Source organism: Equus asinus, chromosome 5 (assembly GCF_041296235.1).
Source record: "Equus asinus isolate D_3611 breed Donkey chromosome 5, EquAss-T2T_v2, whole genome shotgun sequence".
Taxonomy (NCBI): Eukaryota; Metazoa; Chordata; class Mammalia; order Perissodactyla; family Equidae; genus Equus; species Equus asinus.
This window is the reverse complement of record NC_091794.1, coordinates 83481915-83506611: the sequence shown is the minus strand read 5'-3', so window position 1 is coordinate 83506611 and position 24697 is coordinate 83481915. Positions and strand designations below refer to the sequence as shown.

Here is a 24697-nt window from a genome sequence, read left to right as displayed (position 1 = left end):
AAGACTCCCATACCTTTGGTTTCCTACCCAAATAGGCCACAGGTGATCCTTTGGTGATCTTTTTAGGAGAGATATTCAAAATACTTTACAACCAGTTCAGAAATGACATTGGCTGCCAGCAGCTGGCCTAGTCCTGTCAGCCCTAATCCAATTATTCACTTACAGGCACTTTTATTGACACCCATTTAGGGCTAGGGGACACCAAAATGAAGCTGGAGAGACTTTTTGGGCTATGGAAGAAAGAGCCATGGACGTAAATATTGTTCAAGGGAGGAAGTGATCTGTTCCTCACGATGCACAGAGTTTTGAGGGAGCCTATTTGAGGAAATCGTGTTTGAGATGCACTGTGACAGGGGCTCAGCAGCTGGAGGTGAAGGGGAGTGCAAGAGAAAGGAGGGTGGTGGACAGAATGGTGCAGAAGTATTGGCCCTAGGTTGGGTGGGCTGTGGAGGGGGGCTGAGGCGCAGGAGGAAGTCTGCGGCTGGAGTCTGAGTCACCCCTTCTTCCTCCATCTCTCATCCTTTCTTAGCTTCTCTTCTTCCTCCCACCCCATGCCCCACCCCCCGCTTGGTAGTTCCAGATGGGGACATTGAGTCCATGCCAAGAGCACTGCTGGGGGAAGATTGCCTTCTGATGGGCTCAGGCTGCCGTCCATGGCAGAATCTCCCCTCGGGGTGGTCTTCATGTGGAGGGAGTGGGTCTACAGAGAGACCCTTGCAGCCATCAGGGAACTGATCCCAGGCCTGTTCACTACACGCGTCCCCATTAGCATTTCTTGAGGGGACCCTTAGCCAGTGTGTGATTACAACTGTGAGAGGGGGAAACACAACAGTATAAGTTTATTTTAAAAGTCTTCTTTTATTTGAATGGCTTTTAAGAAGCAGAGGCCCATGTTGCAAAATTAAGGTAGAGGACAAGCATGGGGAGTGAGAGGGATCCACACTGACAAGCACGCAGCACCCTTTTGTCCTGTGACTGGGTAAATGCTGCAGAGCCAGACAGAGCTGGGGCCTGGGGAGGGCTGAGAGCAGCCCAGGGAGGGGCAAAGCCAGGAAAAGCAGGAGCAGTCTTATCCTCGGGGCAGGGCGAGGATAGTCACGCAAATGAAGAAACACATGCTCCGATGGTTTAAGGAGGCACTTAGAAGATGTACCATCAAAAACAACCCAAGGAGGTCAGGTTATATGGAAGACCGGGCGGTCCATGTTTGCAAAAGATAAAAGTAGAGCTTTCATAAAGCAAATGGTATAAAACAGCGCTTCTGACAGGTAGATACAAGCACATCATGTGTAGAGGCTTCATTTCAAATCTTGTCCTAAATTGGAGGTACTGAGATACTTTTAAGTAGAAACCGGAAGTTAAGGATGTGTGTGCTATTAATTAATAAAGAAGTTCGATGTACACAGTTTAAAACACACAAGGGATGGACTAGGTTATCTCTAAGGTCTCTTAAAGATCCCAAACTCTGTGAGTCTGAGGGTAATATTCTTACACTCTCAGTTACTCGGTTCTGAAAAACCCAGTTCCCTGGACCTGGGCCAGTGGGTGCAGACTGGAGACCCGAGGGCTGGATTTAGCCTGCAAGATGTGTTTTATTTGGCCTGCGCAGTGTTTTCTAAACTCAAAACAGTTGCCAACATTTAGAAGTCCAGATTTCTAGCTTCCCTTGAAAAATGGGGTGGAAGACCCAGCAACACCAGGCTGCATGCCCACATGGCAGCACCCGTGTCAGACGACAGAGTGTTTTCACCGAAGACCCCGCCTAATCCTCTTCGCTTCTTTCTGTTTCCTGCCTGGCCCTTGGGGGCATCAGGGTTTGTGACTTGGCCCTGGCATCCAGTGTGTGGTGACTTCATGATTTTCTGCTTGGTGGCAGCTACAAGCCTAGCCTTGAGGCCTTTACCCTAATTCTGTGGCAGACCCATCTCCACAGTTGGCCCATGAAGGTGTATTCACCCCCAGGCCAGGAGCGTGGGAGTCAGTGACCCCAGTCCCCAGAACTTTGGTTAGTCTTACAGGGGCCTCTCACTTTGCAAAGATGAGTAACTGAAAAGCTGCCAGCCATATTTCACTTTCATAAATTGAATCCCAAAGGTCTCTGGGGGATGGCCCAGCAGGGAGAGAATTCCTCATCAAAGCCAAGCATAAGTCACTTCTGGGCCAGACTAGAACACCCAAGCAGAGGAAGGAATCCCAGTTTAGGCTGGGCTGGGCCAGGGGGGCAGGGAAGAAGGCAGTTTTTCTAGCCATGGCCATGAGATGACCAGGGCAGCTGGGAACAATTGGCTGGTTTTACACTTTATGTCATAGTTAGTGTGAATGGCTCCATCTGAATTTGTGCAGTGCACAATCTGCCCAACTATGCATGTTGGCCTTGGACTTTCAGAGGAAGGGAAGAAACAAGTAGAGATGGTGAAGCAGGTACAGCCAAAAGGGTTGTCCTAGCACAGATTTTACCACTTCCTTCCCAAAGCTGCAAGGATTAGGTGCGGGAGGCAGAGGGTTAGGACCAAGACCTTGTTGGCCAGAGGCTAGAAACTGGAGAGAAAGACAAGAAGCCTGGCCTCAGCAGCCCCCGCCCTGAGCATGTGCTAATGCCCATGAGATGATGGGAATAGCCAGAACTAGTCCCAAGAAGCAGGGCTGGCCATCAATATGTGGAACTCAGGATGCTCAGTTAGCAGAGATAACCATCTTGTACACTCACACTCACACACACACACACAGAGTTGTCAGCAGAGATTTCTGACTCGTTACACACACCCACATAAACATGCACACATGCAGTTTTTATCCTGTTGCACACACTCACAGGGGTGTGTCCATACACACAATCACAGTGGTTGTTGGTAAGAGCAATCAGCTTCTCACACAGGTATTTTTAACAAACATTTTCAGAGCCCTTCAAGTCCTTTTTGGCTTAGCTAGCTGCAGGAGTCCAGCACTGCACCAAGTAACATGGCAGGAGAGAAAAATAAACCAGTGAATGAAACCAGCGAGGCCAGAGGCTGAGAGTGGGCCTGCAGTGCCACCTACTGGCAGGAGGGGGTTTTTACTTTGCTCAAAGACTGGGTGAAACCCAGGACAGTTCCTCAGGCACCCCTTCTCAGGAAGCCACCAACTACAGGATGCTATTCTCCCTCTTCTTTATGTTCTGTCCGAGTCGGGTGAGACCCTGGCATCCTCAGAGTCGCACCACAGCATCAGAGAATGAACATTCAGGGCCTTGCATGCTCCCTGGAAAGCAATACCCAACACCAGAAAGGACAGCAAAATAGGATTCCATCCCTCATGTAGTGGCTGCCTGGAATGCTGGATTGAGAAGGATTCTGAGGCCAAGTCTAGGCTTAGCGGAGAAGAGTATCATGATGGAACGGCGACATCAACCATGGTGGTAGGTGGGACTGCTTCCGCACTTGCCATTCTTGCAGTGGATCCTGGAACCTTGGTAAATCCCTAGATCTGCAGGGTCCTAGATTTCTCCTGGTCCACAATTCCATCATGAGGCATGTGTGTTTGTTGCTCACACCCTCATACCACAGGAAAACTGCCATTCCATCTTTCACTGGAGTTTTATCTCTTGCTTGATCAGTAACTTCTGCACCGATACAGCGCTCACTGGGACCATTGTCGTGAACAGTTTGTTCTTGCTGCCACAGAGAACATGTGGAGGACTCGTGAGATCTGAGCACTAAAGTCAACACGGGGCACTTCGCTTTATCCAAAACTAATATTTAACCAAGGCCCATCCGTCTACCAGCACTTATCACTCCTCGAGAGGCCCCATGAGGGCAATAACAAGCTGAGAACAACAAAGCCACACTGAGCAGATGCTGCACTGCCAGCTGGGCTCGACCCCAGCCAGGGGTCCTGCTCCCTGCCCCTCACTAATCAGCTTGGGAGGGCACACCCGAGTCAAATTTGTGCATCAACAACATTTCAAATGACAACAGGCCATGGGTCACTTGAAAATAGTCAAAAGTTGAAGTCTTAATCCTCAGACGCCAAGGGTCTGCTATGTTGGCATCAACTCTGCAATTCTTTGCAGCCCTAACAATGCTTGCAGGTGGGCATGGAGCTCCCACGTGCTGCCCTGTGGGCAACAGAGCCAGCCTCCACCTCCCAATGCTTCGGTGGATGTGAGCTGGTCTCTCCCACTGAGGAGTGGTCCAGGGAGGTTTGCCTTAGCCCAGGGGTCAGCGAACTTTGTCTGTAAAGATAAATCTTTTCAGCTCCGTGCTCTCTGTTGAAACAATCCGACTCTGCTGCTGCAGTGCAAAAGCAGCCGTAGACATCTGCAAACAAACGGGCATGGCTGTGTTTCAACAAAAGTTTCTTTATCAAAACAGGGGGTGGGCCAGGTTTGGCCCAAGGAACCACCGTTTGCCAACCCTGTGTTAGCCCAATGCAGGGTCTTCAGACTGGCCTTCATAGAACTTGGGGGTGTTTGGAGGTACTTCAGGGGGGCTGCAAATGTTTGGCTTTAAATTATTCTTAGCTATTTAGGAAGGTATAACAAAAATGTACACACTCAAGTGTATTAAGATAACATGCAGGAGGTCAACATGTGAACTGACTATCAGGTGAACTCCTTTGCTATGAAGCTTCTATTGCCGCCTCTAAGCAGGTGTATGGGCCATATGGCAAACGGTTGAGCCTGGGTCCCAGCATCAGACAGACACGAGCTTCAGTCCCCGTGCTGCCGCTTCCTAGCTGTGTGACTTTGGACAAGTTACTTCGCCCCTCTAAATCAGTATGGCCGGGGCACCACCAAACAGAGTGGACACTGGCCATCATGCTGGTGCAGCCTCCTGAGGACCCTTTTGCTGGATCATGGGAGGAAGCACTGATCACAGTGGAGGGGTCAGGCCAGCGGAGGCCACTCAGCAGCAATCAGGGGCTTAGGCAGCGCGATTTGCCAACGGTTACAGAGGTATTTCAATATTTTAAGCACCAGTTTGCCTGGACTGGTGCACACTGGTTGAATATCATTATAATGCCAGACCATTTTGGATTTGAACTCCTTGCTGGTTTTGAATTCTTCTGGCGTTTTCTGCTGCACTCCCACCCTTCCTATTGGGCTCTCAGGAAGGGGAGGGGGCTGTTTTGCAGCCCTCTTAGCCGTCTTAGCACGCAGTAACAGGGCTTCTGTTTTTCTGCTAAGTGGCAGTTTCCATTGAGTCTGGGACTTCGTTGGCAGGCATCTCCTGGGAAGTGTTCTGCAGGACTTGCAGAAGCAGTGCTGTTGGCAACAGGGGTCCAGATTTCGGGAGCTGTGGCCCCTCTGCCCAGGGCTGCAGGCCAGAGTTGGGCCTGGGGCTTTGTGCTCACCTGGCTTTTGAATTTGTCTGGTGATGAAATACACGATGCTCCTCGCCCCAGGGCTCCTCCTCCCTGCTTGAAACGATCAAGTGTGTCTGGCAGCTGCCTAAGCCTGGCCCCAGGACTTCTGGCCTTTTATTCCAGCTACTAGAAGCCTTTTTTCCAGGCCTGAGATGCTCATTTATGGTTTCAATAATAGAATTTGGACCCCCAGTGTCTCTCATTGCCCAGGGCTGTCTATTTCTATTAATGGTGGCTTATCTTTCTGCTTCCAGCATCATATTTGCCTGCTTCCTGGGAGACCTAGAAGAATCAGGTGTTGATCACTAGGCTCTGGGGGCAGGACCTCTTGGTTCCCAGGATCCCTGGGGTTTGTCTTAATTAGGTGACATCCGGTGCTGCCTTCATAGCGTATGTGTGGTCATCATAGCCTAATGCCATTCTGTGGACTACCAGCTGGCTGTGTGAGTCCTGAAGGCTCATCCGAGGGGGTCAGGGGGAGGTGGCAGAAGCCCTTACGTGGTTCAGCCAGGATCCGAGGTGACTTGAGTTGAGCTGTCCTTCTCACTTTCTTTTCATTCCTCGAGGCAGTTCTCAGGTCTCACAGTATCTCTTGGCTGGGATGGGGCGCGGGCAGGGGAAGGAGCTCAGAACCAGGCCCTCCGCCCTGAGGTCTCCTCTGTTGGCCAGAAGGATGCTGGCTGTGGATGGAAATGACCTTGCACAAGGACATCTTCATCACCTGCCCTTCCCCTGATCAGGCAGTCAGCCGTGGGCAGTGGGCGTCCGCCCCAGGCACTCAGCACAGCCTTGCCCTTCCTCCCGAGGACCCGCCTCCTGGAGGCCTCCAAGAGGCCCAGCGGGACACGGCTGATAGTGAAAGCCCAGCCCAGCACTTCTGGCCCAAACTGCTGCTCCTTTCAAGAACCACCTCTGTCTTCTCACTTTTTTCTCCTTCCCGGATTATCTTTCTGCAACTACTACCCTGCTCTATAATACCCAGAACCTGTGTCCATTCAGATCCTGGGCTGAGTCCTCAGAAGGACAAAGGTCAGGCTCCAGGTGGCCCTTCCCCCCTTTTCTGCTCTCAAAAGCGTTCCAGCTCTCCTGCACACACCTCCAGGCTCCCCCCGACACTCCCCCACCCCCATGATACCTTTGGCTGTCTTCACAAAGTGCTTGCTCATAGCTAGGATTCCCCCAGGGAGCCGGGCAATCAGCCCCCCACACAGACATCTGCTCACCCCTTCTGGGTCTTCCTGAGGACCAGCCATCGGTGCTCCTGCCCTCCCTCTGGAGAGAGCTAGGCTGGTCAGCAAAGGAGGAGGCTGACTCATCAAGCAGTGACAGTTCTCCCCTAGAAGTGGTGACGAAGGGGCTCCTGCTGGGGTGGAGGATTCATCAGTGCACTGCAGGGGGAAGTCACCTTCTCCTGGAGTCCCTTGCACAGCATCCCAGTGACGGAGAGCTCATTATCTCCATGCACGATCCCATGGCTGGAGAATCTTGCCATCGCACATTTCAGCTCCTTCCTCTCTAACTGATCACTGCCCCAGACCAGACCTCCCCACATCGCCCCAGACAGGCCTTCCCTCGGGCTCAGCCTGGACAACGTCCCTCACTGCAGCCACTGAACTTTCTTCCCTTTCATTTGGGCCCACAACAGTAAACCCTGATACTCTTCCTCTTTCCCTATTGGCAGAGATGCTTGGCAGCACAGCAAGAGGCAATAATTGGGGAAGTGAGGGCTGAGGTGAGGGGGTTGGCAGGCAGGAACAACTGAACTTTGGCTAAGGGAAAGGCAAAGAAAGCACTGAGCCCATTGCCGCTAGAGCTCCTCCCCAGGAAGAGCCTGCAGCACCCCCTGCTGGCTGGAGGAGAGTTTGCGTGCAGGGGAAATTCACCCCCAGGCTCCTCTCACGAACCCTGCATCTGGCGGCTGACCCCTTGATGGCTCAGATTCGAGGATCACAGGAAGCAGATAAGTCTTTTCCAGTGGTTTCCAAACGTATAAAACTGTAGGTAGGATTGCTACGGGACGGTTTGCATTTTGCCCATATAACAAAGGCCTCCGGACTAAGGTGCCCTTGGGGGCTGAAATATCCTGTTATATCCTGAAGCAAGCTGGGTATCCCAGCATGGGACTGGAGCAGCCCAGAAGAAGGGCCGCCTTTTCGTAATTCATTCTAGAGACAGCGTCCTTCTGTAATTTGCACAAAGGTGCCATCTATACCAGCAGCAGCCCTGGCACAGAATGCTTCCTTCAAAGAGGGCAATCTTATAAAACCAAGCTTCTAAGGGTAAAGGAGAGTTTGAAAACCACCTAAAAGATGGGGAAACTGAAGCCCACGAATGGAAGGGACTTACTCAAAATCATGCAGTTAATACCAGGATGGAGCTTAGAAGCCACATCCCTTCTCTCTCAAATCAGTGTTCTTTGCACTACATGGAGCTAAATTTCATCCTAAGTCACTGTTGAGGCATCCTGGCTTCTTTGACCTTCCCACCCTCAGTTCCATCAACTTCCCCTTAAATTCAGCAACGCTGCACAGTCTTGCTTTCCTAGCCAGGATCATGGCACAGTGTCAGCCCAAAAGGAGGGCTGGTAAGAATGCTGGGCCAGTCTGCATAGTTTCCTACAAGTACAGCACTCACAGGGACAAGGGCAGACATGCGGAAGGGCAGAATGGTGAGGAATTAGGAGGGGCCACTGTGTGACTCGTTGAAGAATGACAGGGAGCTGAGCCTGGAGCAATGCAGGTCAGTGAGGCTGGGGGCTCAGCTACTGTGCAGATGGGGCCTCATTTGGAGGTGCAGTCCGCCGGGGTGTCTGTGCCACGCCATACGGTACATGGGCGGCTACTGTACCCATCTCCTGAGCCCCAGCCACGTGGAACATCTGGTCGTCAAAGAAGATGTGTGGGCGGATCTTCTCGAGGAGGGGGCCCTTGGGTGCTCCCGCAAGGAACAGGGCCTCATCCGTCTCCAGGCCCCAGCTGCGCAGGGTCTTGAGAGCCCGGGCCCCGGAACTGGCTGCACTGCGTGCCGTTACCAAGTAGGTGCGGATCGGGCACTCCAGGCGCAGGCCCTTGGAGTAGAACTTCTTCTGCAGCCTCCCCAGCGCCTCCAGAAAGCCCTTTAAGGGGCCCTATGAGAAGGCAAGGGAACACTGTGAGCTCATTCCCTTCCCAAACATTTGCCCCCTCTCCAGCTGGGCTCCTACTTAAAGCACTAGCATCTTGCTGTTAGGCGAAGGAGAGCTTCTCGGGATCCCTAAATCTCTCACTTCTGCTCTGCCTGCTCAGGCCACTGTGTGCATCGACAGGACCGTAGGTACCTATGTCAGTCTGGGTGTTGGTACTGCTGGGGCTGGGGATGTCTGTGTCAGGATAACCATACCAGGGAAGCTGTTACTATGTATGTCCATCCATGTGTCCCCAGGTACATGGGTGCCTGCTCTGCAGCTCTGTAAGTGTGGCCTTCTGTGCTCATCAGCAGGGAGGATATTAAAAATACTTAGAAACTATGGCACAGGTACCCTCCAATCAGAATGGACTCTAGCTGCAAACAGCTGGGACAGACAGACCAACGAGTAATTGGCAAAAATCAACCTGCCCCCGGGGTGCGCAGGTGGCCGAGGGTGTCCTGCTCCAGCACTCTAGGGTCAGGGAAAGGATTTACTGTCTACAGTGCCCGGAACAATGAAGCTTAACGAATGAGGACGTGTGAATAAAGAACCAGATGATGAGGAAGAAGAAAACTAACAGCAGCTGGAAACAAGGAAAGATGGGCTTCTCATCTTGGAGACCCCTCGGTCGCTGGGTGACCCGGAGCAAGCAGTGGTCTCTTGGGCCTCTGCCTACCACTTGGTGGGAAAACTGTCCTGCCCTGGATTCCGGAGGATTTTAGAGGAACCACTAACGGAAGTGAAATGAACACTCAGGGGCCACAACGGAAGCCCGCTGAGCTCTTGGAGAGAGGGACTCTGGGATTATTGAGCACCCAGATTTTTGCTAAAAGTACAAATAGCAGCTCCCAGCAGACATGGAGAATCCCAACAGCTGCAACCCCAGGGAGTTTCCACCAAGCTCAAGGGCATATGCTGCTCTCACAGAGACAGAGGGTGAGTGAGGGTCCCTGAGCCCCCCAGCTGAGGGATGGATGGCAGGGAGGAAGGGCTGGGCTGGTGTGGCCCAAAGCAGATGGGCCACCACAGACCGCACACCAGGTGGATCTCCCTGCCTTGGTGAGGGGTACCAGTCCAGCTTCTCCTTTCAACCAGCCAGGGAAACAGGGGCTTCTTGAGAGGATGGCAGCCTACTCAGAGGAGCTGGAGAATCTCAGGGAGGGGATGAGGGTTCCAGAGAGGGGATGGCGCCTTCAGAGAGAGAGGATGAGGCCTTCAGAGAGGAGTGAGGACTTCAGAAAAGGCATAGAGACCTCAGAGAGGGGATGGAGTCTTCAGAGAGGGGATAGGGGCTTAGAGAGAGGATGGGGGCTTCAGGGAGGGGAGCTGTGAAGAAGAGGTAGGGGCTACAGAGAGGGGCTTAGAGAGAGAAAGGGGGCTTCAAAGGGGGAGTTGGACTGCAGTGCTGGGGGCTCAATGAAGGGGTAGAAGCTCAGTGAGGGGAGCCAAGGGTCAGGCGAGAGGGATGAGGGCTGGAGGTTTGGTGAGGGGCCCTGGCTGGATTCTGCGCCAAGCTTGGGGTTTGGTTCTGTGCTTGGAGGTTTCGGCCAAGGGCACGTTCTGGGGAGACACCTTGCTCAACTCAGGGGTTCTGGGGAGTGTGTGCAGCACCTGGGCCAAAGGTTTGTTCTCGTGGGCCTTCTCGTGCTCGAAGAACCTGTCCAGCCCGTGGGCCTTGACGATGCGCTCTGACTCGTCCGAGAAGAGCACCGCGTCCCCATCGAAGGCCACGCGCAGCTGACTCTGGGATACAGCCACGTCTCTGCTGGGGCTGAAGATGGTGGCGGCTGCGATCCCTGGGCAGAGAGAGGCAAGTGTTGTCTGCCTTCCTCGGGCAATAGGGGTCCCCTGGCTCCTGCCTCAGCTGCCTGGGGCCAGGAGACAGCTGTGTCAGGCTACCCTCGCCCCACTTGCCTCACCCAGGACTCAGGGCAAGGCTAGAGAGCGCTAATATTCAGAATATTTAAAAGCTGGCCGATAAGGACGGACTGTGGCTTTTGCTCTGAGTAGGGCTGTGAGGGCCCGGCCTGTGCCAGGGTTTCCTTTTGAGTTGCTGCTTTGTGGGAAGGTCTGGGGGTGTCCGAGGGAACAGGGGGGCACTCAGAAGACTCAAGGCAGGAGCAACTATCAATCAGTATGGAGGAATTTCAATACTTTAATATCTAGTAAGGTCATGCTGGTGTGGACCAGCCAAACGTCAGTCCTGGTTGGAAGGAAGGGTCCCCCAGGCCACTGCTGTCCCAGGAGTTCCTCAGAGGCCCCTGATGCAGACCTACAGGGTGGCTGGGGAGGAGCCTTGATCCTCACATGGCCTCAGTTATTCTCTTGCTGTTGATTCCAGCAGGTCCCTCCCCTTCTCTGGACCAAGGTAAAATTCAGGGCGTTTCAGCTCTGTCCAGGGCTGAGATCCCAGGCTGCAGTCTGGGGTGGGGTGGGTGTGGGCACCCTCAGTCTACCACCACAGTGGTACCCAGGTATGTTCTACTCAGGGCAGCCTGGCCGTGGTTGGCTACAGGAGGCAGTGCTAATTACATTCAACCATGTGCACAGATTCTCTGCAACCCAGGGCTTCTCCGGGGGCTCAAGGATGCCTCCCGGGAACCCAGGCTTCAGACTAGGGCTGCAGTGGACAACAGAGAGCCAGTGTTAGGAGGCTGGGGACCGGGCAGCTGGCCCAGTCCCTTCCCTATTCTCCATCTCTCCAAAGGCTACTTCAGCCCTGCCCTTTGGGAATCTAGGGTCACAGGGGCTGGGCATAGGCAGAGCTTTGGGAGGAGCGAGCAGTGCCAGCCCCACAGCAATTTCACCAGCCTGAGGATGCTATAAGTAGGATCAGGCCCTGGGCATCAGGCCAGGCACCTTCTCAGCTCTGCCAATACCAGAGCCAAAATGAACCAGAATCACCCCCACCCTGGGCAGGGCCTCCCTCCTGACTGTCCTCTGCTCCCTAGCCTGAGCTCAAATTACACGTATATAGAGGCACACATGCAGGCCAGTGCCAAGGCCCCAACCAGAGGATGTGACACCTGTCTAAGGAAATGGCTTCTGGTCCCTGGTCAAAGAAAGCCTCTTGGAGCCCCAAGCAGATCAGAGGAGTGAGGCATCAGTGAGGAGAGAGGCCACGCTTCCAGGCAGGAGACAGCATGAAAGAGGAAGGGAAAATGAATACATTGCTGGTTGATAAAGAAACCTGCCAGTAGCGTTCAGCCTGAGGGGCCGTCTTGGGCAGTGGGGCAGTCCTTCCTCCTCTGTGGGCCTGTTTTCTTCCATGTACAATATGGATACACACCCTGTTGGGAGCATTGAGACTATGGATACCACGCAAAGCCGCCCCTTGAAAGAGACACATGGGAGGGAAATTCTCTTCGTCAGTACTTGCCGCTGGGTCTCCTAGACTTGTCTCAACACTGGCCAGCCCAGCTTCTGGAAATGCTAGCTATTTCCCAGACCCCACTGCTCAGGCTGGATTAGATACTGATCTCCTTCCTCACTGGCCCAGAGAGGGGCAGAGGCTGCCCATGGTCACACAGGAATCAGATCTCCTACTGACCTGGAGGATTCTTAGAGGGGAGTAGCTTTCTGAGCTGTAAGGAAGGTTTCCATGGAAACAGAAGATTGGGTGATGTTGCTGAGTAAAAGCATCCTTAACATGGTAGCACAGGAGGTGGGAGAGTGGAACAGATGGGCAATAAGTGGAATAGGTGAGGCCTTATTCTCAGAGTTTACAGAACAGGTCATAGCAACTAAGGAAGGTATGCCCCTTCCAGTTACCATGGCAACCCCTAGCACCTGTTCAGAGCTTTAGGACCAGGCCTCCCTCCTCTGGGACCCCTTTGCCAGACTCCCCACGTTCTCCCTCTCCAGTTTGACTCACCTTCATCAATGGCTTCCCGCACTTTTTCCGCATCAGCAGACAGGTAGAGGTTGGTGTGATAGGCCTTGAGGTAGCAGATGGGGCTATTCCCACCTGTCATGCAGAACCTCTCAATGAACAGGTCTGGGGAGGAGGTAGAGAGTACCCAGGTGATGCCGGGGCCAACTCTCAGGGCCTCAGAGTGGTCCCTCCATGTCCAATGGACGCCATCTTGGTTCTGAGTGGTGGTGGGGCAGCAGAGTGATTCTCTGAGTGATTTTAGGCCAGCATTCCCCCTTTCTGAGCCCCTCCATCCCTCATCCATGAAATGGGGGTGATCTCATCTCTGGAGCAACTGCTTGGCTCACAGTAACATCCTCTCATTGGGGAATGACAGTACTACAAAAGGTGGGTCCCCCAGGCATGACTGACCCCCCTGGCCATAGCTGACTGGATCAGGGCAGGCACCTGACCCAGGCTAGGCCAGCCAGATTCTCTCCCAGCCGGGACTGATCGTCACCTAGTACCCATGGCTGCCAGGTTGTAAAATATTTGCTGGTTGGTAAACGGCTGCTGCTCTGAGCCCACTGTTACCCCATCACTACCCCAGCCCCTCACGCAGGACAATCTGCAATGGAAGGAGAAATGGCTGGCACGGGAGCCCCGCAGGACCCTTCTCCAGCACTACAGGTGGCATCTGTCCTGATTACTCAGTGCCTGTGTCACAAGGTGGTTAAATATTTTGAATATCACCCCTCCTCCCAGGAACTTGAGATTAGGATTAAAAATGCCAACTGGCCACTCTTGGTTGCTTAAAACAAGCACTTATAAACTTGTAAATTTTGGCCATATTCAGGAAAAGCAGAGAAACATAGCTTGGGGAGAGAGAGAGAGACACGGGAAAAAGGGAACAGACTTGCTGAGAGAAGCAGAAGTAACGGCTCCTGTGGCCCAGAGAGAAAAAAGAGCCCAGAAGAAATTTCCAGTACTTGGATCCAGGCCTTTGTGCACCCAATTCTCCTTCATGTCCTGTGGTTCTAAGAGACACCGCTGCGGCCTAATAAGAAATTATTCTCTTCAGCTTCAGCTAGCTCAGGAGGGTCTGTTACTTCCAATCAAGCATTTGAAGAAAGACACAAAGCTCCTTCACTCTGATGACTGCACCTGCTTCTCCCAGCAGCCTTGAGGCCTGTTAGCCCCATTGCAGATAGAGAAACTGAGGCACGGAGGCAGCAAGTGCCCTGCCGGATCACACAGGGAGCGGGGCCTGCGCCACAGTGTGCTGGAGCTGGCTGGAGCCATCTTGCAGGAGCCAAATGTTAAATATTCAGGGATTTTTGGAGCCAGTTAGAGTGTTCAATTGTCGATAGCTTGAAATTAGCCATGGTGGGAATAGTCACACCCTGAAATGGCAATGCTACAATCAGGGTTCTTTTCCTCTTGTTTTGTTTTTTTTTAAAGAGCCAGGCACACCACTGGGCTTGACATTCCAGCCAGTTTACCCGACCCTGCAGAGGTGTGGCCCTGTCCCCAGGCATCTGGTAGGGGTGTCCCATGGCCAGAGCCCCCGTGCTCACCATAGTGGTTGATACTGTTGATGAGACGGACACCCACTTGAGCGTGGTTGTTGGTCACAAGGACGATGTCAAAGACATCCTCGCTATCAGGGTACAGCTCCCGCAGCCGCCTGTTCACAGCCTCCAGAGCCTGGATGGGAGAGGGGACCCTCCAGCTAAGACTCCCAGGAACTGACACCTGGAGTTGGGAGCCAGGGCTGGGGAGGAGGGGTGAGCTGGGACCCAATGCGGCGAGGAGAGGGAGGTCAGGGGCCAGGCTTGGGGTGACATCAGTGGCCATGGACTGTCTCCTCCTAATCTCGCCATTGTACGGGTTGGTTATTGCTCAGGGGTGCCTCACTAAAAGGGGGAGTGACCAAAGTCCAGCCCACATCCCACTCACCCGCGGGTTACTTGGAGTGGGGCTGCATTAGTCCAGAGGATAGGGTGGCCTCTTCTTCCTGCAATGGCTCTGTTCCCTTGCCATGCTGTGCTCCTGTGGGGTGGCATTTGCCCAGAGGGGGCCCCTTTTCCTTACTCAAACACCCATGGGAGTGCTTTTTCCTAATGCCCACAAAGGCACTGTGTGGCGAGTGGCGGAAGGGGCCCTCACCTTCACGAAGGGGAAGGCCGGCCCAGGGCTGAAGGGCTCGTTCTCGTGTTCCAGCTGGTAGCGCACATACTCCTCCACGCCCTGCTCCGTGTAGATCCGCTGCTCCTCTTCCATGCGGAACAGGGCTCGGGACGACACAGCGATGGTGACTGCATTCTGAGGCTTGGGCTGCAGGGGTGCGGAGGAAAGGCCCTCCCTCAGACTCCCCTGAGGAAGGTCTCATGTGCCAGCCCCTCCGGGTACTGGGGATGGAGAGACGACCCAGGCCCAGCCTCTGCTCTTAGGAGGGTCAGCCTTGGGCTGGGGCAGACCAGGGTCAGGACCCCTCTGTGCAGGACCCAGCTGGGGACTGAGAGACATGATGGCTCTCCACCGAGGAGCACGATCGGACGTGAGGGATATGCCCTCAGGGAGTTTGCAATCTAGTCGGCCATCTGGACGCAATGGGAAAATGAATACAGTGTTTGTAGTCAGAGTATGACTGATGCTCAAGATGATCTCCAGATGGTTTCCATTAGAAAATGAGAGCTCCATGCCCTTAGGAAGAAATGATGCCCAGAAACATGACAATCATGTAAGAAAATTTATCTCCAGCCCAGATCTTTCTCCTGAGCTCCAGGCTCCTATTTCTAACTGCCCCAGTTGACTAACAGACACTCAAGTTCAACGTGCCCAAGGCCGAATTCCCGCTGCCCTCTCCACCCCCAAACCTGATGCCCTCCCTCCTTTCCTCACCTCACTGTTCAGCACCACCATGCGCTCATCACCTAAGCCGGAAGCCCGAAGCCACCTCAAGGCTTCCCTCTCAGCTCCCTACCCCTATCAGTCAATCACCAAACCTGTCCACTCTGCTAGGCTCCATCCAATTCTTTCTCTTTTCCCTACCATAGTCCAGTCCCTCACCATCTCGCGCCCCTCCAATCTGTCACCCATATTGTCACCAGAGGATTTTTTCAAGTTCCGATCTGATCGTGGCACCCCCCTCCAATGGCACCCACTTTTCTCCAGCTCTCTTCAGCAGCCTTGAGTACGGAGTAGGGAGCCCTTCACAACAGACTCCCACCTCTCGCTCCACTCTCACCTTCCCATTACCCTGCTTTGCTCAGTCTGACCTTTCTCATGCCCAAGCACACCTTCCCCTCTTCCTCTGAGCTTTTGCACATGACGTTCCCTTTGCCTGATCTGCTCTTTCCCCGACTCTCCATCCAGCTAATTTCTACCCAACCTTCAGGTCTCAAACTACATGTCACCTCTAGGAAGACTTCCCTCACCCCTAGTGGTGGGCTGGTTACCTCTCCTATGGGTTTCCTTTTTAGTTAAATTTAACACAGTTATAATCACTTATTTAACTATTCCAATTTCTAGACAGAGTTCTAGGGAGGAAGCAGGAACCAGGCTTAAGTTCTAAGGGAGCAGGAACTATGACTATCTTGTTCATCTATTGTCTCTCTAGTGCTTAGAACTGTGCCTAGCACATAGTAGGTGCTCAGTAAAGTCTTAATGCATGCAAACTTTTAAGTAGTATATTTCAATAACAAACAGTATTTGCCATGACAAGTATAACATGAACTAGAAATCAGTGCCCTAATCTGTTCAGATTGCTTGACATATAGTTGGTGCTCAGAGAATTTTTTTTTGGTTGATGCAAATTTGACAATTGCTTACTGGATCTTTGTGCCAGTCCTGTGGGTTCTGCCTGGTACAGACTTGGCTCCCACGCTCAGAGTCACAGATTGGTAGAGGGGAAAGACAGGTAAACACAAATGCAAAAGGGACTGAAATGAGCGACAGAACACAGGCAAAGTCTCCACGACAGGGGCTCTGAGGAGGCGTTTGGAGAGGAGGCATTTCAGCAGATTCCCTTTTTTTTTTTAAGGAAGATTAGCCCTGAGCCAACATCAGCTGCCAATCCTCCTCTTTTTTGCTGAGGAAGACTGGCCCTGAGCTAACTTTCATGCCCATCTTCCTCTACTTTATATGTGGGACGCCTGCCACATCATGGCTTGACAAGTGGTGCTTAGGTCCGCACCTGGGATCCGAACCAGTGAACCCCGGGCCACCAAAGCAGAACATGCAAACTTAATCACTGCGCCACTGGGCTGGCCCCTCAGTGGATTCTTGAAGGAGGAGGAGGGCACAAGGAAGGTACGAGGAGGTGTGCAGCTACACAGTGCATTCACAAGGGTGAGCAGAGCTCAGGTCATGGGCACGGGTGTGGATGAGCCCAGAAGAGTAGGCAGGTGCTAGATTGCAGAGGGCCTTCCTTAGGGCCCCAGGATGGCCTCAGAGCTCCTTCACCACCTCCAGTGGAATGGGAACAGGAGCAGGCCACCACGGATAGCAGCTGGAGCCTTTACAATCCTTGGGGAGGATGAGAATGTGGGAGACCAATGGATTCACAGACATCTGGAGTCCTACCACATCTCTGTGACCTGGGACCGTGATTCCCACCTTACAGATGAAGACACAGGAGCTCAAGTTGGGGGCAAGACTCATAAATGAACCTCACGTATCAGGAGACCTCTGGCGTCTCCTGACAGCTCTGTGGACACGCACTCAACCCCTGCTTCTCTCTGGAATCAAGCCTGGATCCTAATCAGTTGGTGACATTGAGTGATTACCACATGACAGGCACTGTGCTGGGGACACGGCAGGAAACAATACAAGTGTGATCACTGCCCCCATGGAGCTTAAGCTCTATCCCCAAGGCAGAGATTTGTGCCATCCTATCGAGAGCACTATCTAGTAGACATTTCTGCAGTAATAGAAACAAATGTCCAGTGCTGTCGTGTGGCTACATGTGGCTATGGAGCAACTTGAAATGTGGCTAGTGAGACCGAGGAACTGAATTTTTAATTATATTTAATTTTAATCAATTTCAACTTAAGTAGCTACAAATGGCTAGCGGCTAGTGAAACTTTAGAACCTCAAAGTAGGAATGGAAGACCAGAGAGTTCCCCAAGCTGGTGAGGTAGACCTCAGTTTGCTTTTGACCTTTACCCCAACCAAGATGGCGTATGTGGACTGGAGTGTCAGTGGAAGGCAGTGGCAGGACACGGCCTGTCTTCTGGGGCTCAGCCCAAGTGCCTCTCCCAGATGCCAACCACCCTCGTGTGTCTGTGTGTCCTTGAGCCAGGTACCTCCCACCCGCCTCGGCTACTGTGAGCCTTCAAGGAAAGAAGGTAAAGTTAAAAGACCTAAGAAAAGGGGTGGCAGAGGGATGGCCAGGGATGGTAAGGCTGGGGTTGGGGGAGTGGGGAGACCCACTCTCATAAACCCAGGAAGCCATCTGGCCTCTAGGACACGAGCTGAGCTTGCCCCACCCCCTGGGCTTACTGCCCCAGGCACAGGCCCATCACCCCTTCAAGGACAGAGAGCCTGCTGCCCTCCCAGCCCCTTCAGGCAGGTTCCCAAGCTGGCTGCTCCAGCCCAGGCAGCCAGCCAAGGTCTCACTCCTCACTTTCAGTCCCACAGTCCCTTCCAGACTACAGCATTCTGCTTCCCCTCTGGCTGATCTGCCCAGACCCCACCCTATCCCACCTCTGGCCATTACAAGAAAAATATTCTGGCTGTATGGGCTCAGGAGTCTCCACTTCCTTCTTTTACAGATGGGGAAATAGGCCCAGAGAGAGGCAGAGTGTTACTCTAGGTTGCACAGCAAAGTCAAGGCAGAGCCAGGATGAGATCCCCAGTCTCTGGCCTCTAGCCTAGCCTCTGTCATCAAAGCAGCCCCTCCAATGTGCCCCTCCTCAATCGCTCCCAGAAGATCCCACCCCTGCTACTTCAGGCACTTCTCTGGGACACTCCCCCAACACAGCCCTCCCTGTCCAGATTTGAGAGAAATGGTGAGGGGCGCTGTGCCCTCAGACCGAGGTTTCTAAGGGCAGGGTTCTCTTTCTCCTCAGAATGGAGGTCCCCAGAGCAAGACCTTGCCTCCCCGCTCAGCCTGCTCTGAACACCTGTCATGGAAGGGGGAGTCCAGGGGCCTGGAGGGCAGGAGCTGCTGCAGGAAATATGCATCCCAGCTGGGAGAGACAAGCAGTCTGTCCAGGCTCCAGGTGGAGCGAAAGGAACGGGTGAAGGGGGCTAATCAGAGCCGGGAGAAACCAAGCACTCAGGGACCCTCTGGACCCAGCTGCAGAGAGAGGCCACCCCGTCACATATTGTCAGGTGCACCTAAGGACAGTTCCTCCGGAAATCAGAAAGAAGTCCAGATTCCAGACTGGGAATTGGGTCCGAAAGACCCTTATCCCAGACCAGGGACTCAGCCTGGGAACACTGGGCTCCAGGGAGCCAGGGTCCTGCCAGCTCTGCCTGTCTTCCACGGGGCTGGGGGACAGGGTGGAGGTAGTGGAGGGCCGCCCAGCCCCACCCAGCTTGCCTGAGGAGCTCTCATTTAGGCCAACATGATTCTGCCTGTTGGGCCCAAGATAGAGACATGGCCAGAAGCTGTTATTTCTAGAAGGACTTAGAGGGAGAAGGGCTCCAGAGGAGAGGAGGACAGATAGGTCCGGACTGAGGAAGTCGTCTGACCCCATGAGGTGAGGGCCTCCTATGGGTGTCGGGGGTTAAATATTTCACTCAGGCTCCTGGGAATGAGAGTAAGCCCAGGCCAGGCCCGGATGTGGCCCATGAGGCCCAAAGCCCCCAAAATAGCCTGTGGGAGGAGGGGCTACTACAGGGAGGAGTGGGGGCCAGGAAGCCACCAAGCTCCTTGTCTCCCAGAAAACAGTGAGGGTTGGGGGCTGATGGAGGGGTCATGACCGACAGCTGGGCCTGAGCTCCCAGCTTCCTTAGTGCTTGGAGAGGAAATGGGTTATGAACTCCACTCACCACTCTAGTCTCCAACGTCCATCCCCTCCTCTCCATCCCCCAGGCCATGACAGTACTCCAGCTTCCTCCTCACCAGTCTGCCTGCTGCCAGAAGCATCCTCTCCAGTCCATCCACAACACTACCCCAGAGGGATCTTTTTAAATGAAAATAGGACCACATTAATCCCTTGCTGCAAAATCTGGCAATAGCTCCATAATGGTTTTCATGCTTTTTAAAAAAGTAGGTTGACCTTTTATTCAAATGAAGTCTTGTAATATGTAAAACAGATATTACCATATTTTCCTGGTGTAAATTTATTTTACAAATTCAAATGTATTTTGCTGTATTTATTATAACATCAACCAATGAAAACAACACAGTTGTTCGGGTGACGACAAATTTGAAACTGGGTAGCAGGATGCCGGAGCAGACTTAAGTTTCATCATCTAGTCAGTATGTTTCCGCGTTTGTTCGTTAATTGCACAGTATTGAGAAAGCCCTGATTCGCACCAATAAGTGCTTGCAAATGGTAAAAGGCTTTTTGTTTTGTTTTGTTTTAAACTGCAAGCCTCAAGAGACTCAGCAACAATTGTCAGCAATCTCAAGATACTCTTTTATTAAATAGAGCACAGGAAAAGCTTTATCCTGAGGTTTGCTAAAACAGAAGAAAACAAAACCAACCTGCCACATAAGTTAATGTGTTAATGGTCTCCAGGGTGCTAAACTGTCCACATAATACATTTGAGTGAGCTGAGTTTTATTATACATTTTTAATTGTTTAAAACATAGTTGGAAGGAGAAAGAAAATAGGTTGGATTCACATGTGTGCAGACCCTCTGAAACATGGGCCTCGGTAGAACCCGGTTTTAAAACCCCTCACCCCACTGAATAAGGTCCAGGCTCTTTACCACGGCGTTCAAGGCCTTCCATGGGTCCGCAGCACCCCTCCAGCTCTTCGCCAAAGATTCTGCATCCTCCCACTCAGGTTCAGAGACATCTCCAGGCCTTTTGCCCATCCTGTTTCCCCCTCCACCTGGGAAACTCCACCTACTCAGGCTTTCAGATCAGCTCAAATGCCACCTCTACAAAGCCTTCCTGAGTCGGCAGTCACCCCTCCCCTATGCTCCCACTGCACCATGTAGGAGCACACACCACATCCAGGGTCTCCCTCAGTGCACTGCGGATTCCTGAGGCAGGGACTTAGCCTAATTCATCACTCACTCCCCACTGCTGAGCCGAGCCTAGAGGTGCTACAGGACATGCCTGTTGACAGGGTGGGCCTCGTGGGGAAGGGTCTTTGGAGGGAAGCAGCTGGATGCTTTAAGGTCAGGCTCTTTGGAGGATGCTCTGAGCCACCCTCTGTCCTCTGTTCCCTCCTCAAACTCTGAGATCTGGGCAGCTGGAGTGAGCAAGGCCAGCGGCCAAGAAGAGCATCATGAACTTGTCCGATGGGGGGAGGAACTCTTTCCTCTGTGTGAGTCCCGGAGAGCCGAGACCACCACGGGGATCCCGGGGATATTGAGGCCCACTGCGAGGGGACAGAGCCCGGAGCTGGGGCGCAGAGTCCAGCTTCGGGAGCCGGGAACCAGGGGCACGGAGCACAGATCTCAACGCAGTTCCCTTCCCTTAGGATGCGGGGAGCGCAGCGCCCCAAGCCCAGAGCCTGAACACAGAGGCTCGAGTGTGGAGCCCGGTGCCCATACGACAGAAACCGGAGCGGCACAGCAAGGAGCCAGAGTCGGGTTACCCGAGTCCGGGGCGCTTCCGCAGATGCCAAGGACCGGCTTTGCCAACAAGTGCTGTCCGCACGCCCCGGGCTGTGGGCGAGGGAATGCGCTCGGCCCCGAGCTCGGCCCTGATGACAGGGTGGGGGAGGGGGATCCTGGCGTGGAACCCGAGCCCCGAAAAAAACACCGGAGCAGAGCTCCCAAAATAAACCCGAGCCGGTGCCAACCGCCGGGCGCATTCTGGAGCTGAGGGGCTACGTTGCCTCCTGGAGGTGCGCCGCGGGTCCCTCTCCAGGGGGCTTACCATCCCTCCCCCGGCGACCCTTCCCCTGCCCTCCTCCCATACCAATGCCCTGCTTTTACCGATTTGGGTTTCTTCTTGGGCGCGAGGTTGTCGTAGAAAGTCTTGGCTTCCTCCCAGTGCGGGGCCGCGGCAGTCTCTGCCCCCGGCCCGGGCTCGCGGGGCTCCCGGGGCGCCCCGTGTTCCATGCTCCGCCTCTGCCCCGTCTCGGCCGGAGCAGGCGGCGGAGGAGACGCGGAGCTAGCGGCCGGGGCTGCAGAAGGGACGCGCGTCCCGGGCGTGAGAAGGGGGAGGGCAGCGGCCGGGAGTGAGAGCGCCAGCCCCGCGGGAGGGCGTGGTGTTGGGGGGGTGCCGATGGGGTGCTAAACGCGCCCTCTCGGATGCCCGTGTGTCGTTGCTCTTGTATGTGTATTTCGGGACAACTGAGCTCTCCTTCCCCGACCGTTCCACGCACCAAGTAAATGGGGGATTGGCTCTAGGAGGAGGGGGCCTGAAGCGGGGCTTGGGGCTGTTGGGGATACAGGATTGCGGGGATCATGATCTTCGCAGGCTCTCGCAGGCACCAAGAGAGGGGAGACTTGACAACTCTTTTCCCCCAGGATGGTGATTCCCAAAGGAGAAAATAAAAGTTAACCCCCTCTGCCCCCAAAAAAGAGCTAGCCCCCCTCTTTCCGCTCTGATACCAGAACCCTGGGACCCTGAGCGGCATCCCCTTCTCTAGACCCTAGTCCATTCCGTGGACAGGGAGGAGGTGGTGGGTGGACAACTGTGTCCATGAGCAAGAGCCTGCTCCTAGCCGGGCGCACAGCGGACAGCTCTTCCCCACTAAGGCGAAGGGACTGGTGAAGGCTGTGGTGAGACCAGGCTCCTCTCCGGAGAGCCTCCCAGGGACGCTCAATCCGGATTCTTGCTGGCCCCTTGATGACCAGCAGGGAGCGCTCACTCCCAGGTGCCACCTGCCGAGCTTGGGGTGGTTAGTTACATGCCATGAAGAGACATGCAGGGAGGGGAGAAAAGGAAACTTGCAACCAAAGAATCTTGGACCACGGCCCTGGAGTTCCAGGCATTGTCTCCTTTGGTGCAGATCCTGCGGTGCAGACACTAATGCCACCCATCCCAGGTACAGGCCAGGAAGCAGACAAGGGGCATCTCTTTGTGAGCCTAGAAGTATGGACAGGTGAGTGGGAGCAGCAGAAGAAAATACTGGCTTAGCCTGGAAGGCATCTGACTGGGAGGGAGTACAGAATGGTGGGATCTCCCCAGCCTTCCCCATGTCCTGGGAGGAACCCAACAAACTTTGTGTGGGGGGAAGGGGAAATAACAATAATAATAAAAAGTTTTAGGATTGGGGAATGTTTGTTTAGACTTGCCCTTCTCCAGGCTTAGTAGATTGTTTCCACAGAGGGCCTCAAACTCTCTCCCATCCTGCCTGCCTTTTGGCAATGTGACTTTGACACTCCTCCCAGCCAGAAGTGGAGCGGAATCTGAGTTGACACAGTGCCTTGCTTTGACTTGCTTTCACTAATAGAATGCAGCAGAAGTGATGCTATGCGGTTTCCAAGCTTAATCCTTAAGAGGCCTTGCAGATTCCATTTTGCCCTCTTGGGAGCCAGCTTCTATGTAAAGAAGTCTGGACTGTCCTGCCAGAAAGGCCAGATGGTGAGGCACAGAGTCCCTGGAAGATAAGAAGGCACTGGAGAAGAGTGGTTTCCCAGGTAACTGTCAGTGCCAATTGCCAGTCATATAGGTGAGGCCATCTTGGCTGTTTTAGCCCCACCCCAGTGGGACAGCAGCTGTTGAGTGACCCCAGCCAACAGCACACAAAGCAATAAACCTCCCAGCTGAGCTCAGCCAACCCACAGAATCATGAAAAATAATAAATTGTTGTTGTTTTAAGCACTAAGTTTTGGAGTGTCCTGTTATGCAACAATAGATAATGCAACTCTAGGAAGGGGTCAGTTATTCTCCAGTGCCTCATGAGGAGGAGGTCCTTTAGGAAGAACGTATAGAGTGGCTCTTTGGATGAGGGTGAGCACCTGATGCAAAGGTGAACCTTCCCCATGCTGTCCAGTGACCTTTGACCTGTGTGGTCTGGGTTGAAAAGATGATCTGGGCCAATCAAATTTCTCTTTCTCAGGAATTTGGCATTGGGAAACAGGTGCTGGACAGTCAACCAATGGAATAGATGCTGAGGATGCTATGGAATATAATTGGCTTCTAAGAGACTCAGATGAACCTTAGCAAGTTGCAATTATGTGCAAGATAAAGCTAAAAGAGGGCAGAAACTCTGTCAGCAGACTGAGTCGATCGGCAGATAAAGATGGGAGAAGACGTGCAGAGAGCAGCAGAGACCCCATGAAAGAGAAACGATGCTGCCTGAGAGGGAGCTGCCTCTGATCCTGACAGTCTCCCAGGTCAGAGTTGAGGCCCAGCTATTGTGCCCACCTCGAAATTTCCAGATCACTTCAACAAATGCCCCCAAGAGAGTTGGTGGCTATTGGTTTTGCTTGACTAGCAACTTTTCTCATCCTTTTCTCCTAGTAATAGACGCTGCCTCCCTGGTCACAGGAATAGGAATGTGACCCAGACATGACCAACTGTAGAACCCTTTTCCCTGGACACACTGACTGGGCCAGGGATGAGCACGTGACCCCAGCTGGAGCACTCTTCAGTACTCTTACATAGGGATTCTGGGAGATTTGGCTTTCTCTTCTCCGGGGTTATTAATTTAAGACAATGGCAGCTGGGAACCCATCTTTCCCTGTGGCAGATGAAAGAACACAGGAGAAGCCCATCTTGAGAGGACAATGAGTCACAGAGAGAGAGGAGCAGCGAGAGAGAAAGGCTGCATCACTGAGCCTTTGGACTCAGCAGTGCCTGACCTTCCCAGTTACATGAGCCCATAAGCCTCCTTTTGCTTGAGCTTGTTTGAGTTGGGTTTTGTTCACTTGCAACCGAAATTCTCCACTAATCCCCGTTCCTCACATTGACATGAGTAGGCCTCTGTCCCTTGCCGTCAAAGGATCCTGCCCAGAATCCTGGTTCATCCTTTTCCTAGAGCCCTCTCTGGAAGGGTTAGGGAACTTGATCCTGGGCTGTGCTTTCCACCCTCTCAGGCTCCTGGCCACTGCCTCTGTCTTCCCTGTCACATCCTGACGGCTGGCTGCAGGGAGTCCCCGGCTCTCTGCATTCCTGTACTTCAGCCAGCTCTTTCCCTGGGGTTTAGCACATCTTCAGATGGATAAGCTGGAAACAAACCCCTTCCAGGGAACTCCAGGATCCCTGCACCTGAACTGCTCCCCCGCACAGCCCTGGCCCTGTCGCC

General features: G+C 53.4%; 1 protein-coding gene and 1 long non-coding RNA gene across 3 annotated transcripts; one reads left to right on the top strand and one right to left on the bottom strand.

The window, feature by feature from the left end:
• Positions 1–838: 838 nt before the first annotated feature.
• On the bottom strand, positions 839–21693 carry NT5C1A (5'-nucleotidase, cytosolic IA). 2 transcript variants are annotated; one of them, XM_014840207.3, is made up of 7 exons: positions 21435–21574; positions 19365–19498; positions 14532–14699; positions 13940–14069; positions 12384–12506; positions 10121–10305; positions 839–8470 (listed from the first exon to the last, which is right to left on the bottom strand). In XM_014840207.3, the coding sequence occupies exons 2-7, from the start codon at positions 19410–19412 to the stop codon at positions 8105–8107; spliced, it is 1020 nt and encodes a 339-aa protein (XP_014695693.1). In that variant the 5' UTR covers positions 19413–19498; positions 21435–21574; the 3' UTR covers positions 839–8104. The 2 variants fall into 2 exon arrangements, with proteins under 2 accessions (XP_014695693.1, XP_014695692.1); XM_014840206.3 differs by lacking the exon at positions 19365–19498 and having other exon boundaries at positions 21435–21693.
• LOC139045326 (uncharacterized) lies at positions 21308–23034 on the top strand. The gene is made up of 3 exons (XR_011503467.1): positions 21308–21343; positions 22457–22549; positions 22901–23034. It is a non-coding gene; the product is annotated as an uncharacterized lncRNA (long non-coding RNA).
• The last annotated feature ends 1663 nt before the right edge of the window (positions 23035–24697 follow it).